The sequence below is a fragment of the Hydra vulgaris genome, chromosome 08 (genome assembly GCF_038396675.1).
Source record: "Hydra vulgaris chromosome 08, alternate assembly HydraT2T_AEP".
NCBI classification, from domain to species: Eukaryota; Metazoa; Cnidaria; class Hydrozoa; order Anthoathecata; family Hydridae; genus Hydra; species Hydra vulgaris.
Window position 1 is genome coordinate 19,915,005 of NC_088927.1, and position 19,132 is coordinate 19,934,136.

The window sequence follows — 19,132 nt, forward strand, 5'->3', positions numbered from 1 at the left end:
CAAACTAATTTTTTTAAATCTTTATTTTTTAGAAAAAATTCTGAAAATCACGGATGTTTTGAGTTGTGAGGGTTTGTATAAGTATTTGAACTATATTACACTAAATTAGATAGAAAAATCATAATTCTTTTTGCTATTATTATTTGGCTTTTATGAAATTACTCAAATTCACTTTTATTATCCGATATGTTTTTTGATATTTGTTTTGATTTAAACATACGTGCTAAAGCCTCTCTTTCAAAATCAGCGAATCAGATTGCGCATATCTCTGCCTATTCTGAGTCTGTATAGGGTTTCAAAATATGCACGCCGGAGGAGAGAAATAAACAACAACATGATCTCGTGATCAAAAATAAATAAAAAATAAACAGTTTTACAAAGATCCGTAAGAGTTAAAAACCAAATATAAAATATTTATATCCGTAAAAAACCAAAATAAAAAACAGAAAAAACAAAAATCGAAGTAAATTCGAATAAAACGAAAAAGCGAAACAAAACGAAAAAGCGAAACAAAACGAAAATACGAAATTCGAGCAAGTTAATGTTACCTATAATAGTTCTTTATATCAGCGACCAGATTTAGGTTTCCATTTTTAAAAATGTTTCTTATCTCATTAATGTGTTTATCTTGTGTGTTGTTTGTTTTTATTATTAGAAGTTCTTTTTTAAATGTACTTTTAACTTTATTATCAAATTTCTTAAGTAAAAATTTTGGCGGACGTGTAATCGGCGCACCCCCCCTAAATTCGTAACTACCGACAATTTATGAGTGTGATTTGTTTTAAAATATTGGTTAATAAAAAATAAAATGATTGGTGGAAAATAGTTTCGGAATTTGGAAATTCCGAAATCACGATTTTATATCACGTTATGTTAACTTCTCAACGCTTTGATGATGTCTCCTCTTACACATTTTATTGAACTAATAAATGAGGAAAATTTAATAAGATTTCTCCAGCACTACAGATTAATGGATATTCAGAAATTTTGTGAATGTGGACATGCTATGAATGTTCAAAAGTATAATCGCTGTCAGGTAAATGTTTTTAAATATTAACTCAAGCTTAAATTGCGAAAAATAAATAATGAAGCCTTAAATAAATTATCTTTAGTTAAGCTGTGGTAATGTTTATATTAACTTATATTATGTTTATATTAGTTTATATTAATCTTTGTTTGAGCTTTGTTAATCTTTATTTTTAGTAAAGATTAAAGCTAATATAATATTTAAGCTTTGTTTGATTATCTAAATATTTTAAATAAAGAATAAACAAAGCTTAAATACTATTTAAGCTTTGTTTATCTTTATTTAGGCTTGAGCAATATTTTATTAGCTTTGCTAATCTTTTTTTGAACTTGAGTAATGTTTATATTAGGTTTGTTAATACTTATTTAAACTTTGAGAATGTTTACTATCACAAAAACATTAATAAACTTTCATAAAGCTTAGCTTTGATTTTTGAATGAAATTTGAATGAAAGTTTATATTTACTCCATTTGTTTAGGGTATTATCCATTTTCTGGAATCGGTCCCTTCGGTGGGTGAAGTAGGAGAAACTGCCTAAAGCTGAAAAAGTGATACCGAGGCTCTTAAAGGATAATTCCTCCCATTCAAAATTTAGTAATGGTTCCTTATCTTAAAATCTATTTTCTCCTAACCACAGCTAGATTTATTTTAGCGCCTGTGGCTTTTTTGTTTAGTTTTATGGCTTGTCCTACCATTTTTATCGAACTATCACTAGAGATAGCAATGCCATCTAATTATATTATGACATAAGTTTATTATACATTTATAATCTCATGCAATTCCTATAACTAATTAAATATCTAAATTAGATTGCTAGTGGGTTTGATTTAAAAAGAAACTTTTTTGAAGTCTTATAAACGTTAATATATCCAAAAACGGCATATAAAAACGTTGCAACTTTTTTAATTATAACTTTGATTTCAATGCGGTAGAAAAGCATAATTTTGAGGTACATGAAACAATACACAGTTGATGTATGATCACTTCATTGCGCCTGTACCTACATCTATATCTGTAAATGGCGTAAATATGATTGGTGGTGGTGGAGGGAGGGGGAAGGGTTTTTATAACATTATAAAAGAAAGAAGACACTAAACTAAAAAAAACACAAAATGTTATGTAGGTAAGTTAAAAGCGTAGGTTCTTTTATTGAGGTGGAAAAAAAAGGTGTATCAAAATGCGGGGGAGGGGGAATAAGGGTTGAAATAAAAGAGTACGTACTTAATGAACTACTCCTAATTAGAAATACATTTATAATTGAAATACAATATAAATAGAAATACAATTAGCAATAATAATTAAAATTTTGCTTGAATTTTCCGGCTTTTAAACGACATTAGGGGTGTTCAAAAAAAAAATTATTTTAAAGCGAAAATACACAAGAAACCGAATTTGGAGAAAATATGAAAAAAATGCCACTACAAAAAAAAAAATTCTAAAAATATTGACATTTACCTTGTGCTGAAGCAGCAAAATACCCCGGAAAATGCGCTAGGTTGTTTCCGAATTATTTGGCTTTGACCTTTGACCGAATTATTTGACTTTGAAGGTAAACCTCAATATTTTCTGAAAAAAAAAACTTCTTATGTAATAATGACCCAAATTTTTTTTTCAGATTGTTATATATTCCGGCTTTTTCATAAATGTTGTTTAAATTAAAAAAAAGATTTAGGGAAAAAATAACTATGGGTAAATAGGCAATAAAGTTTTGTTTTTTTGAATAAATTTTGCGAAATTTTAATAACAATTACGAAAAAACCAGAATACATAATAATATAAAAAAAAAATTGGACCATTATAATCACATTAAAAAATTTTTTTTACAAAATATTGAGATATACCTTGCGCTCAAAGCCAAATAATTTGGGGATAATTTGGGGCATTTTTCGAGGTGTTTTGCCGCTAAAATTATTTATTTTGTCAAAAAAAGTTTTTTTTGAAAAAATAAATTAACTTTATTTTTTTTGTCAAATAAGTTTTACTGTTGTGTTAATGTGATTTCAATAATTATATAATTGGATAAATTGTTTTTGATTATCGATTCTATTCTTTTAAAGATATAGATTTTATTTTTATATTTTAAAGATTCTCTGCAGCTAAGATCGCAAAAACGCATTAACGCCCATAAGGTGGCAGAGGCCAATGCATGCAAAACGCGCAGCAGTCAAGGCAGAAGCCAGACTAATAACCATACCTAGTTGGGCACCAAAGAAGGCTAATGTTGCACCTGAACCTATTGGCAATGATAGCTCTGACAATAACGCTTTTGATGATGTTTGCAACGATGATATTTTGTTTACCAAAGACAATAATTAGAGGCAAAATGTACACAGATAATATTATTACTATGTTATTAATTTTTTTCGTTATAATAAACTTCTGAATTAAATGCTTTTTTCTGAACGTCATCATCAATAATTTTTATATGAAATTTGAAATAACTATGAGAAGGAGGGAGGAGGGAGGAGGGTACAGAAGTTTTAGTAACTGGTTGAATTTAAGGATTTTTTGTAACGAATGTTTTCTCTATAATAACAATATTTTAATATTTTATATATATATACATACCTACGCACATTTAAATTTTTCTGCATTGTATTTAGTTAAAATATTAAGTTTCTTCACTTGAAGCAAATATATGATGATTTTTTGAGGTTTTCTATTATTATTCTTGTATTTACTTATTTATTTCAAATTTTGCATTACATTGGTTTCAAAGTAATGAAAGGGATTTTTTTTATTATTATTTCAATTATTTTTTCAAATATTTATTATTTATCATTTCAAATATTTAAATAAAAATACAAAAAGGTGCTACAGGAAATTTAAGAATTAATCTTATGTAACACCAAGTTTAAAACAGTAAACAGTGTTTCTGAATATTGTATGTTTTTAAATTCGATTTAAATAGAGATAATGAAAAAGAATGCATTATATCATGAGGTAAAGAATTCCATATCTGAATAACTCTTTCACAGAAAAGAAATATCATTGATGTATTTGTTACGTGATGTTAATTTTTGGGAATGACATCTAGTTGAATAACGAGTAGGAGCGAGAGTAAAAAACTCAGAAAAAGGCAAATCAACCAAGTTGTGCATAATTTTAGAAGTCATTAAAAGATCATATTTTTAGAAGTTTGTAACCCAATTTAGGAACTCTTACTTGATACCGTTACAATGCACTTTAAATAGTAACTTAGGGTGAGCTACAGTATCGAAGGCTTTTTCAAAGTCTGTATATATGATATCAACTATCCTTTTATTATTAACAGCAGTGATCCACTCATTTAATTTTGTCAACATCTGTGTACATGTGGATATACGCTTTAAGAAACTGCACTGATGCACACAAATGAAATGAAATTATTCAGGAGTAAATAACGTGTAACGCTTTCAGCAATTATTGATTCCATAATATGACAAACAATTCATGTCATGGAAATAGGTCTATTTACCCTTTGTGGGTAACAAGGGGTTTCCTTTTTTAAATATCGGACATATTATTGCAGCTTTCCTATCCTAGGTATAACATTTTTGGACATTGACATTCAAACAGAATAGAAAAAGGAATAGCAATAAAATTTGCAGTTGACTGCAAAAATATGGCAGGATTCGGAAGATTTGGATGGAAGCTTTTGTAGATAAGAAACAACAGGAAGTAAAGGTAATATTATTTAAAGAATTATTGTGTTTTGGTAAATCTAAGACTGGTGCTATACCATTGTCAGTAACAAACACAGAGCCAAAAAAATTGTTCAAAAGTTGTGATTTTTCACAATCATCTGTAATAAGAGAACCATCAGTTTGATGTAATGGCGCAACAGAGTTACAGAGTTTAGACTTTTTGTTTACGAAAGAGTAAAACTTAGTGATATTGGATTTGACAACTAAATCTTTCTCTCTGGAAACGCAATTTTTTTGAACTTCTGCATCATATAAACGAGAGCAGTTCTTGAATTTAAAAGGAAAAGATGGATTACCTGTTCTTTTGTAATCTCTATAGAGAATGCGTTTTTTGGAGGCTAACTTTCGGATGGTTAGAGGTTATATATTGTTTTTTCTATTAAAAGTTAATGGTACATGCGATAAAATAGATAAATTTAAAAAATTACATATAGTTTGCCAGAAAAATTCAACATCCTGTTTTGCTTTGGCTAGTAAATACCAGTTTACATTTTGTAGGTCGGTGTTTATAGAGTTGTATAGAGTTTATAGAGTTTATAGAGTTATAGCTTTGAAAAAATTATACTTGGTTGTTTTTTTATATGGTTTATATTTCTCTAAATTACAGTTGAAAATAATCATGCAGTGGTCGCAGGTACTTGTGAATGGGGCAATAGTTTCTATATTAAAAACGTTTTAGAGTTGTTGGTTAGTATCAGATCTAGAAGGTTGTTAAGTCTGGTATTTTCGGATACAAGTTGGGTTTGCGGAACACGTTTCTACAAAAAGGTCATGAGATGAATCACCGAAACTAGTTGGGATTGACCAGTTTATAAGTGGCAGATTAAAGTTACCGGTTATGGTGCATGTAGAATCGCAAGTAGCGGTATAAAATTTATAAATTATCTTGCAAGATATTTATAAATTATCTTGCATAAAGCTTTGGTTTTTGAAATACTGATGGCTGCACATGGAGGATGATAAATGCATGCAATTCGTAATTTTTGCTCAATGGATGAGACAAACACGTCAACACATGTAATTTCAGTATTTAGTAGTTCCATTGGAATATTAAGATGCGTTTGAAGTGAGTGGATATTATTGCACACTAAAATAAGTGAACCCCCACCTTTACTGTTTCGATCATATCGAAATACTGTGAAATTTTTTCCATATACAATAATGAATCAGGTGTATTTTTACACATTAGTGTATTTTTACACATTATTGCCATATAACAATAATGAATCAGGTGTATTTTTATTTAACCATTTGTTTTTAATTTTTCTTACTTGAAGCAACATTTTCATATTTGTTCTCTCTGCATCATTAAGATCCGGATTTGTAAACACTTTAGCAAATTTTATTGAGGTTCTTAAGGATTTGGCAGAGCTTAGAATGAAGTTTCGATCACTGGAATTGATTAACTCAACTAAGACTGGGCTATTTGTATTTTGTTGCGGTTGTAGTAATTGTAGTTGAAGTTGAGGTTGTTGGCACATAGGAAGATTTTTGACGGAGGATTACATTTCACCGTTCAATGCTAGCAGTATTTTCTGTATTTCTTATCTTTAAAAATTTTGTTATTTTTCTATATTAAAAATTTTTTTTTTAATTTATCGCTAAAGTTTAGTTTTGTGACATCATTGTATTTTTTTTATATATCTCCATTGTATTTTTTTTATATATGCTTCTTTTGGTACAACAAGTATGTTGTTGTACTCATACTTGAATTCGTACATTAATTAATTGCTTTTATTGTACATTTTTTTTTAATACTGCAGCTTTTCTACATTTTTTTTTTCATACTACAGCTACTACTACTTTTTAAAAAGCCTTAGAGTAAACAAAAAAAATTGGGCTTTTATACAAAATAAGCTAATTTTGATAAAAAAATAAAATAATAAAAATTATTGAACGAATACTTTCAAAAAATAATGAAAAAATTATCAGTTTGAAATGTTTTTCAAAGAGGTTTTCCTAATAATTATTTTTTAATTACGTTTTTTTGAAATACATAATGAGCCTCTCAAGGTGTTTTAAAAAAATGGCTACAGATTATAGCTACAAATATTTATTTTAGCTCAATCAATTAATGTAATACCTCAAGTATTTGTGAGTATAATAAGTTAATTGTTTAACTTATACTAAATGTTTAATGGTTATATACACTTATACTTGACTTATTGCATTGATTGATTGTTTTTATTGTAATTTTTTTTTTTATGTAGCTGCAACTTCTTCTGTTAGAACAAGAAAGTTGTTGTACACACTTATAGTTGACTCATTACATTGATTAATCCCACTATATATATATATATATATATATATATATATATATATATATATATATATATATATATATATATATATATATATATATATATATATATATATATATATATATATATATATATATATATATATATATATATATATATATATATATATATATATATATGTATATACATGTATATATATATATATATATATATACATGTATATATATATATATATATACATGTATATATATATATATATATAAATATATATATATATATATATATATATATATATATATATATATACATATATATAAATATATATATACATGTATATAAATAGATAAATAAAAATTTTTGTTTAAATAAGACACTTTTATTAACAATAATCAATGACAATAAAAAAAGTCAGGGTCAAACAAGTTGCTGTTAATCTTGAAATGTCTTAGTTTTCATACAACCCATTCTATGTAGCATGTTCCAGAACCAAATCATTTGAAAATTTGTTTTTTAAGTTTGATAAACATACATAAAAAGGTATGTCATTGAATGATAACTTCACAAATGTTGTATTTGTAGTTGTTCTTAATTTCAGGGATAATCTTTTCCCGGAATCCCAGGTATTTCTATTTATTAAATTTTTATTTTTTATGGATATCCAAATAGTTTTCTGGAAATACAAGTTTTAAATATATTTATTATTATATAAATACATTTAAATTTTTTGTCATCAAACAGTTTAAACATAAAAGGTATCATTCATCAATTACTCTATACTCTGTTTTACTTAGGGTGAGTCATTATTTACTTAGGGTGAGTCATTATTTGTACAAATAATTTTTTCTTATTTGTACGTGTATATTTATTATTAAAGGGATTCACAAGTGCCGAGACAAATTATTTGTTATTTGTTAATTTTGTAACATTGTTGTTTTGTGTTGATAGATGTTTTGGTTTAATTAAGCAGAATTTAAGAAATGTACTGAATGTTGATTGTATTCAAAAAGCTAAAACAAAGTTTAATAATTTTTATACCATTTACTTAAATTTATAATAATGAAATTTCTATTTAAATTGGTTTTATACGTACTTTTCATACTTTTACAGCTAGAGTGTAGTATTTTGATATGATTGTAAAAACATATTTTTCTTGAGATAAAATAAAAATATATACTCAAAAAAAAAAAATTCCAAAAAAATATTATGTTATAACATTATGTTGAATATAATATTTTTTGGGAATTTTTTTTTTAAGTTAATATTTTTATTTTATCTCAAAAAAAATATGTTTTTCGTTACTTATTAATTTTCTTATAATTAATTTCTTAAATTTTTATTTTAGGAGTTATTGTTTTGAATGGATATATTGGCCATTTTCGCTTTGTTTTTTATATTTCCGTTATTTTTTACATGTGAATGGAAACCATTTATACTTTTATCACCTTATTACGATCTAGACGGTTTCCATTTGCACTAAGTATCGATTTTTGGCACAAACAACAGGTTTATTAATGTATTTGCCTAACTCGGCAGAAAAACAGCTAATTTGAATGAATTTGGTAAAAGTTTTTTCTACAGAAAAGCTTTTATAAAAAATATCAAACAGATAAAGCTAAGTTATTTGAAATAACTAGATCTCTTTGGTCCGTTTTTCTAAATTTGTCCAAATTATCTTTTTAAAAGAATTTTTATCTGATATTGTTTTTTTAAAAGAATTTTTATCTGAAATAACTTCTAACTAATAACTAGTCAAAATCTAAATAAAAAATAAAGTTACCTCATTAAAAAATTTAAAAATATGATAAAAAAAATTAATTAAAAAAAAAAAACTTTGCAAAAATTTTATGAGGTCATTTTCAACTTTTTGAACCAAATATGAAGTTTCCTTAACACTAAACATAATATTTACTGAGTGTATAAAAAATTTACATTAAATTATTTTTTCATTTATAACTATTCATGTTTTAGTCATTTTCCCTGTTCCCAAAACAACGTACACCACCCAAATATCAGTAAAAAACTTTCCTTTGCAGATTTAAATCTTATTAAGTTCTTCACTCAAATTTACAGCCTTGTTTTTTGAATTTTTTTTACTCTGATAAAACCAAAATTGAGTAGGGTAGAGCGGGGCTAATTGAGCATAGGGGCAAGTTGTGCAGTTAAAATATCTCAAAAACTACGCATCACATGGCAAAACATCTAATAAATGAAAGCTGGGGAATTAAAATGTTTACACAATGCGCAACAGAAGATTGCTGAAAAGCTACTGAGTAAGATATATGGGCACTTTTTTTTATTTTGGACCAAAAAAGTAAAAAAAAAAAATTATGCTATTTTTCTCTTGCATGCTCATTAACTTTTTTATCTGCTATCACTTAAGTGTTGATAATTTACCATTTTATCAGACTTTTGATTAAAATTAATTGTTTTTTCTTAAGACTTACTGTTCTTTTTAAAACCAAACTATGCAAAAAATGCGTTACCTTGTCTTGAGGTAAGTTGAGCAGCTTTGAAAAAAAATAAATTAAACTGAACTATCGAACACAAAGATCACAACTTTGATGAGAAATTATACAGCGGTACATTATTTATATATATTTTTAAAATTAGTAATGTTTAAATTGGGATTCAAAGTTAAAGATAGTTGTATAAAATTATATTTTTATATTTTATGAGACTTTCTTATTATTTAAGTTTTTCGCTTTTTGTACTTGTTTCATTATGGTGTATAAAATAAAAAGTTAATAATCTATACACACGCTGACTGTTAGTGAAAGTTTTATTGATGGTTCACTCAAGTGTCGTACCATACATATACATTTGTTTGTTGAATTTTTAACTTACCACACACTATTGCTTAACTTACCACACACTATTGCTTAACTTACCACACACTATTGCTTAACTTACTCGCTGGGGCAGGTTGAATAGCTCTGCAAACTTTAGGCAATATGTTTAAAAAAAAATCAAAAACAATTCTTCATTCTCAACAAATTTTCAGCAGGTTAAATTATCTTTCAAATATTAAAAAAATTATGTAAGACCGTTCATGAGATCTGTTTGATTTAGTAAAAATTGCTCAAATAGCTCTCTTTACCCTACCTAAAACATTTTTGAATTGATTGTCCAAGAGAACTTTTTTTTTCTTTTTCAACTTCAAATTTTTTTTTTTTTTTCAACTTCAAAAGTAATAACTATATGCTCTAGTCTTTTTCATTTATAGAAAATATTAATTTTAGTCTTTTCTCATAATTTGATTTTATTGGCTGTTAAATCTTTTTTTTTTTAATACTTTTATATATTAAATATTATAAGTTTTACTTTTCAACTCTGAGCAAAACACATTCACGGCTGGATGCAATTAGTAACTAATTGATTGTTACATTTTATTTGTTATATTTTTTGTCAATTTTTTATATTATTTTTTTATTTACTTTAAAACACATTTTTATTTAAATCATTTTCTTACCGTTTCGGCTGCGAGGAAGGCCTTTATTACTTCCAAATTTTTCTCATGTAACATAAATTTATCTTGTTGTGCATCCACTTTTAAAATAAGTTCATTTTTAAGTGCATCCACTGTTGATGTAATTTTCATTTTAAGTGCAACCACTTCTGACGCATTTTTGTTTTCAAATGATTCCACTTTCGAGGTAATTTTATTCTCAAGTTTCGATGCAATTTTGGTTTCAAGTGATTCTACTTTTGACATAATTTTTTTTTCAAGCGCAACAACTTCTGTAGCATTTTTGTTTTTAAATGATTCCACTGTCGAGGTAATTTTATTTTCAAGTTTCGATGCAATTTTGGTTTCAAGTGATTCTACTTTTGACAAAATTTTATTTTCAAGTGCATTCACTGTTAACATAATTTTATTTTCAAGTGCAACAACTTCTGTAGCATTTTTGTTTTTAAATGGTTCCACTGTTGAGGTAATTTTATTTTCAAGTTTCGATGCAATTTTGGTTTCAAGTGATTCTACTTTTGATATAATTTTATTTTCAAGTGCATTCACTGTTAACATAATTTTATTTTCAAGTGCATTCACTTTTGACGCAATTTTATTTTCAAGCGTATCCACTGTTAACGTAATTTTGTTTTCAAGTGCGTCCAATTTTGATATTGCCAATGAAAGATGGGTTTGCATCGAAGAATTGGCGTGCGTTTCATGTTCTTTTCTCATTCCCTTTTTAATATAATAAATATCCTAATTATTTTAATATAAATTAAGATAAGAAATTATCTATATTGCACATGTCAAAACAAAATCAACACTTCTTTAAGTGATTCAAAGGTTGTAGAGAAAAAAAAGGAGAAAAATATTAAATAATGCGGCATCTGTAATTTACTGTTCTCTACCGCCCTTTCTTGCCATTAAAAGTAGCCAATTAACAATCATGAGCCAGGGATTAAAAACTCATGATTATAATGAAGCAAAAAATCACAATTTTACATACTAAAAAAAAAATTAAAAGTTTCTAACTCAGGTTAGAAAATGTGATATATGCTTAGTAAGGTTTCTTTTTTTTGAATTAAAAACTTTATTTCAAGTTGATTTTAACATGATTTAAATTAGTTTTAGTTAACACTAAAACTAATTTGAATCAACACATTTAACTTTGTGGACGGTACACTTACAAATAAATGTCATTAAAAAAATGCAATTGTATCATAAAAAAAAAATGTCATAAAAATTTACAATGGTTTCAATTTAAGAAAAAATATTTATAATAATACAATCTTAGCTAAAGATATAAGTCAGTATAAAATAAAAACAAAATTTTAAAAACAACTAATTTTGCAAACGCAATTATTACCTTACCAAATCTTGATATGTCTTTTGAACACCTCAAGACTTTTTGCCGACATGGTCTCACTATTAAGAGTGTTCCAGAGCAAGGGGGCTCTATTTAACGTACAGCATGAATCATTAAATATGGAGCCTTTAGGAGGTATTTAGGAGGTAGATTTAGTTTTTGCTACAACGGAGTTTATTCGTAAGTTTTTTTTATTGTAGAAAGGTTTTTCATAAATATTGGATTTAGACAAATAATAGATTTAAAAGTTTCCATTTTGAGAAATCAAATAAAGAAATTTTTTAGATGGATTCTTGCACTATTATCAAAATTTAATAATTCATCCAGAGACAAATTAAATCTTTTATAGAATATAATTAGTACTTTTTTATGAATTCTATTTACTTGTTTGTCATCTTTTTCTAAACAAAACAGCCAAATAAGAGGACAATAAGAAATATTTGACAAAATAAAAACATTAAACAGCAAAATAGATTTATCACGAGATAAAAAATTTCTTATGAGTGGTATGGCAAAACGTTTACCATTATTTTTACTGCATAACTGTTTAATGTGTTCCCCAAACTTTAGATCTTTATCAATTGTTATACCAAGTAGTCTTATTGGGTTTTTTGCCTCCATAACGGAGGCAAAAAAACCCTTATACTACCTATTTTTAGCGATAGATTTTTTGTTTTTTTAAACCAACTAAAAGCATATTGGAACTTATCTGGGTTCGCAACCATCGAGTTTAACTGAAACCAATTGATGGTATTGGTTGCTTCTTTTTGCAAACAAAAAATGACCTCCTCAAAGCAATAATCACAAGCATAAATAGTGTCATCAGCAAAATAACAACATTCTGTATCTTTAATAAATAAAAATAAGTCGTTGAAAAGATATTGAACAAAACAGGTTCTTGGATTTACCCTTAAGGCTTTTCAAATAGTTTATCCACCCAATTTCAGGCTGAAGATTTTTACCCTTTGTAAAAAATATAGGACAGGAAGAGATTACGAATTTCTGTTAAAAAACCATAGGGGTCTAATTTAGTAATTTTTAAGTCATGCGGGATATAGCCGTACGCTTTTGAGAGATCTATTAATATAGATGCAACAAAGCCTCCACTATTAATACAATCATGCCACTTATTAAATAACAAAAAAAGGGCATGCTGAGTAGTATAACCTCTTCAGAAACCACACAAAAGTTTATCAAATCTTGGCTTAATAAATATCATGATTTGTTCATATAAAATAGTTTCAAAAACTTTAGAAAGGGCTGGTAAAATGCTAATTGGACGGTAATTTGACTTATCAGTTGGGTCATTTTTCTTAAAACATAGTATAACATCAGCTATTTTTAGAAATGATGGGTATTTACCATCATGGATACTATTATTTATGTAATCTGTAAGACTGTTCGTAAAGTGAGCAATATAAGATTTTAACATATAAGTTGGTATATCACCACTAGTCTTTAGTAGTAGATTTAGCACGTTTGGCCTTTTAATATTTCTTTTTATATTTTTGACCACGCGATGAGGTTTTAATATTTTCCTTTATATTTTTAACCACGCAATGAAATCTTTATAATCTGTTAATATCTGTTAATCAGTAATAAGATCGAAAACATTTATCAGTTTAATTAATAATAAGATCGAAAACTTTTTAATTTGATTAATGCTGTAGTAAAAGATAAACCCCGGGCCGTCACAAAGATCATATTAGGGGCGCCAATCTTTATATCCTAGACTACTTTTTTTTTCGTTTTTGCTCACCACTTCAATGAAAAAAATAATTAGATTAAGGAGTCTAGTTAGTAATTTTTTGTGTTTTATATGTTTGTGAATTATATGTTTATTTAAATCGTGTTATTTGTATGTTAAATGTTTACTGTAATCGTAAGTTTAAATTATGGGGCGTCTAGTATATATTATAAATTATTGATTTGTATGTATTTGCTCTGCACTTCAATTAAAAAGCAATTACAGAAAAAAGTAGTAATTAGTTATTTATTTAAAAGAATATGTTTGTGAGTCATTATGGCAGAAAGAAAAAACCTTCGGGTTTCTTTTATAGTAAACGCAAATCAGATATGGAGAGAGAAGACAGAAAACAAGCAAAGACATTGATTAAATTTTTTTTAGGTCAAAAGAGCTAGATCCAAACGATATCAGCATCAATTGCAGGTAAGATTTGATACAAGGGTGCATTTATTGCTATTAAATTAGTTAATATACACAAGTTAATAATAATTTAGAGAAATAATCAATTGCCGTAATTTAGGCCTTAATAACTCTTGGTTCAATTTTAAAATTTTTTACTTGATGTTAGTTGTTAAGTGTACTATTAACCATTTTTATAATTCATAACAAACAGAAACAATTTGTACGCTAGAAGTAGATGGCGTCAGGGGAAAATTCACAGTCTCAAGATTTAATAGACATTCCTGATAAAGCGGTTAAAGCTTTTTCTGCATAAGACCGCTTTAATTTACAACATTACATGTGCGATTAGATAAAGTTTTTTTCATTACAACAAGTACGAGTGCGAGTAGGTTAAGTTTTTTTTACCATTTTTATTTAAGGTTAAGCTTTTTTTGAAAAATAAATTGTATACAAATACATTAAAAGTTTTGTTTTCAAACAAAACTTTTAACTCCTCTCTTTGTATTGTACAACTTCTTGGTACTTAAAGCTTTTTGTGGAACAAGTTTTCAATAGAAACAATAAAAACTTTTAAAAACCTGCTCAACACATTTCAAAATTTGACACTGTTCTTTCTGATTATCTACGTTGGGAAACTCATGTGTATTATTTAAGCAAAAAAAATCAAAATGAGTTTAGTTGTCTTCTTTCCTGCAAAGTTACAAAGTTAATCTTGTGCGAACTGCAGAAAGCTTTGTATTATCCTATAGTTTTGGAATGCATTCCTGACGTAAGTTGTAAAGAACAAATGTCTCTTGGAGTTCGGTTTGTCTATGCAGTTGTAGGAGAAGAAGAAAAGGTAAAGAAACATTTTCTTAAATTTGTTTAGGTCTTTTACATTTGGGCAAAGGTTGACTGCTCGATTGTTCAAAAAAGAAATATCATTACAAAATGTGTGTGGCCAAGGTTATGATGATTATATATAATAATTATAAAAATATTATTTGAAAGAATTTAAATGTACAAAAAAGAATCTTCGATCTTTACTCGCAAGCATTTTTTTCTTCTTGTGGAAGCCATTTACTATGAATTGTTCACAGTTATGCAGCACTTTCCTGCAATGTAGCTGTTAAACTTTTCAGCAATATTCAAGAGAATTATAAGTTTTTTTTTGGAATAATATTCTGTGAATCTAACAAATAATTTGTAGACTATGGCAGTCCAATTGTTTTTCAATATTGGTATCACTATGATAAATGTTTACCAAGTCTATTTTTAAATTGGAAGACATTATCAGCCTCGACAACTTCTTTTGGTAGTTGATTTCAATATGTAACGATTCTATTAGTGAATAAGAATTCTCTATGGCAAATGTTAATCTTGGTTTGCTTGATGATGGGGTGTTGATTATTTCTAATCGCTCCTGCAGGACATTGGAGCTGATGCCAGTGTGGTTTAAATATTGGGACCTGCCAGTTTAATTTTATAAAGCTATTGGGAATTTTAAAATAATCAATTAGCATTCCTCTTATTCTTTTATCTTTAAGTGTAGTTAAACCAAGAACTTTGTTTTTTTTTCTATAAGGATTCCATGCTGAAGAAAATGTTTCAAGATGAGGTCTTACAAATGACGTGTACAAAATCTTGAATGATTTTACGTACCAATAAGTGAAAGTTTGAGAATACAATTAGCTTTTGACGCGGCTTTTTTTGCATTAGATTCCCCATTTTAAGTTGTTTGTAATTATAACACCAACATCACGTTTGGATATTGTTTCCTGTAATTCCTGACCATTTATATAATATTTATGTTTATAAATGTTGTTATTTGTTTTTTATCTTATATACATAACTTTACATTTATCATTATTAAATTTCATATGCCAGTCTTCAGCCCATTTCACAGCTGCGTCAATGTCTTTCTGAAATGAAATGCTATCTAATGGATTTTTTAATGATCGCAATAAGTTTTGTATCATCTGCAAAAAGCTTAATGAAATTTGTCTTTACTTCTGGCATACGATTAATAAATATAACAAAAATTAGTGGTCTTAAACTACAACCCTGTTCAATTCCGCTAACTCCGCTAATTCCGCTATTCCTTAATGAATAAGCTACATCATTTAAGAAGATTGCCTTAAGATACCATAAGCTTCTAGTTTTGTGATTAGAGCATCATGTGGTACTAGGTCAAAGGCTTTAGCGAAATCAACTGAGGCACCGAAGTTTAGCGACTCAGTTATAATGTCCAATGTCACTAGTAAGTTTGACAGGCGAGATTTATATCTAAAAAACCCATGTTGTTGGTCAGAGAGCAATTTGTTATCAATGAGATATTTTGTGATTACTTTTTTTATTATTCTTTCCATAATTTTTCGAACTACAGACGTGAGCGCAATGGGCCTATAGTTTGATGGGTTTGTTCTGCTGCTTTTTTTGAATACTGGTGACAGGTTTGCTTCTTTCCATTTCGTTGGAATGCAGCCAACTTTGCATGAACGTTTAAAAATAATAGATAATATTTTTGAGTAGCTATTTGAGCATTTTTTTAAATAAATTCGGGTAGATCTCATTAGCACCAGCTTGTTTGTATTCATTTTGCAAATCAAGTTCATATTTTTCGTTATTTTGGACAGAGTTAAATACATTATAAAAATGGAGGTTGAATTGATCGCAAATTTCTTGTCTATCAGCTAAAGTTACGCCATCATTTGTAATGAGCGAACAAATTTTTTGATAATTGTTTTTTTTACTATTTGCATATGCGAATAATAATTTAGGATTTAGTTTTTTTGATTTTTTAGTTTTTAGCTTTTTTGATCAAAATTGATTCGTAATAAATTTTCTGGGCTTTCATAAGCTTCTTCAATGCTTTACAGTGAAATGAATATTTTTTTATCTTGTTTTTAATCTTGTTTATTTGAGACTAAAAATACGCACCAAATGCTTTTTTTCATTCTTATTTGGGTTTTAAAAATATTAGTTAGCCAATTAGGTCTGTATTTAGTACATGAGATAACATTTTTTCGAGTAGGAATGTATTTGTTTATAGCTAAATTAGTTTTAGTTAATAATTTTTCATACATATCACTAATATCAGTGTGATTGGTAAGTTTTTCAAAGTTTACCCTATCTAAATATTTCGAGATACTTAAAAAGTTACCTTTGTTCACATGGAACTGTTTTGATTCATTTCGATATACTGTAATATATTTTGTTTCAGTTATTAAACTAAAGCTTACTGAAGAATGTTGATGATTACAACTTGTAGAGCCAAGTGGTGGTCTAATTATTGTATTGTAGATTGATTCAGGACAACTTGTAAAAATAAGATCCAAAATTTTTTTTGAAAATGTTGGTTCACTTAGGTTTTGTGTTAAATAGTTAGAGTCAATAAGATATTTGAATGAAATACTGCAGGATTCACCAGACCCTTGAAGTCTGCTGCTTTTATTACTCCAAATAATGTCAGGATTGTTAAAATCGCCAATAAATAGCAGCTTAAAATTTTTACTTGTATTGACTAGGTTACAAGCTTTTAGTATTGAATTATTTATGTCAATTGAGACCTCATTTGTTGAGTTAGGTGGTCTGCAAATACATCCTATAATTAATGTTTCATGATTGCTTTTTACAGATTGTGCCCAGATTTGTTCATTTTTTGCTTTGGATAATTCTTTGTCAATAATTTCTAATGACTTCAAGTCATTTCTAATGTATATAGCTACGCCTCCACCACGGCCTTTATCACTGTTTTTGCTGTATAAAGAGTAATTATTAATTGAGTTAACTGATCTAGTGTTAAACCATGATTCGGTAATTGCTATTATGTGGTAATTAAATGTTGCAATAAGTATCTTTAGCTCATTCATTTTATTGTTTAAAGAAGTGGCATTGCAATAGTAACATGTTATTTCGTTTAAATATTAGTTGGAAGGTAAGGGAGGTCTGAGATTAAATAATTTCAATTTTTTTGAGTTCATTCCAACGTATTCCCCAATAGAATTTCTATAATTTTAAATAATATTTCTTTAAAAAGAATATATCATTTCATTTTTAACTTTAGTTTAAGTTCTTGATAGAAATATGTTATCTTTACACATTGCTATATTGTTTTAAAACGTCTAATTTAAATGACTACTATTAAAGATTTAATATTAACTTAATATTAAGTTAACTAAGTTTTAGTGAAGCTTTAGTTAAGGATAGACCTGAGATAGACTTCTTTAGTTAAGGATAGACCTGTTGTTATCTCTAAATTAGTATGGTAACTTTTAAAGTCAGGTAATTTATTTAATTCATACATATAATAATAACACAATTGAAGTCCTTAGTCAATTGTATTTGAAGTTTATTAATCTGTAATTTTTATTTGCAAAAATAAGAAGAAGATGATGACACTAGAAGACAATGCTCTTTTTAAAGGTCAAACTCTCCATTAAGTAAGTGTTGAACTCCGAAACCCTTGCATCTCACATGGTCAACTCTATGTTGCATGTTAAAAACAATCTGTTTGCTTTTATAATATAAAAAACCGATCGTTTGATGGTTTGTTTTTTTAAAGTTGTTAAACAAATATTACAAAAATGAGGTTGTATTTTAGAAATATTTCTAACTTATATATATTTTTTAATTTATATATATTACTTTATTTATTTTTTATTTTATAGTTATATTGGTTTATATTTTGTAAATATTTTTTATATATGAAGTGTTTCTATGTTTGTGATGTGTTATAATGTAATGTGAGTATAGTTTTTGGCTAATATGTTGTTTGCAAGGTTTCAAATTGTTGTGGCTTGGCTTAGTTTACAGCAAGAGTGTTGACCTTGCTAGCCAAGTGATTTACTTTTCTATAATGTGACAAGGCTTTCTTGAGAATGATGTCCGTACCAGTAAAGTAGCGCACTGGCATGATAAAACACATAAACTAAATCTGTTTGTAGTTAGCGTAATCATAAAATGTGTTGAAAAAATATTCTTGAAAGAATGCGTTTAAAAGAAGTGTTGAAAAGATATAGTTTACTGACCTTTTTTCTTTAGAATGTTAAATAAATAAAAAAAATAAAATGGTTCAAAAAAGTTTCGATATTTCCAAGTTTCTTCACTTAAAGCAAATATATAATTGTTTATAGAGGTTTTCTATTATTAGTTTTGTGTTTACTTGTTTATTGCAATTTTTGCACTAAATACATTTCAAAGTAATGAAAGTG

At 27.2% G+C, this 19,132-nt stretch overlaps 1 protein-coding gene across 2 annotated transcripts in view; it reads right to left on the bottom strand.

Moving 5' to 3' along the window:
* Positions 1-19,132, bottom strand: part of LOC136083673 (TNF receptor-associated factor 5-like) — a 156,691-nt gene that overhangs the window by 27,094 nt on the left and 110,465 nt on the right. For both annotated transcript variants that reach the window (XM_065803232.1, XM_065803233.1), the window contains one exon: positions 10,444-11,160. In XM_065803232.1, coding sequence (XP_065659304.1) covers positions 10,444-11,160 — 717 coding nt within the window. The remainder of the gene's footprint in view (positions 1-10,443; positions 11,161-19,132) is intronic.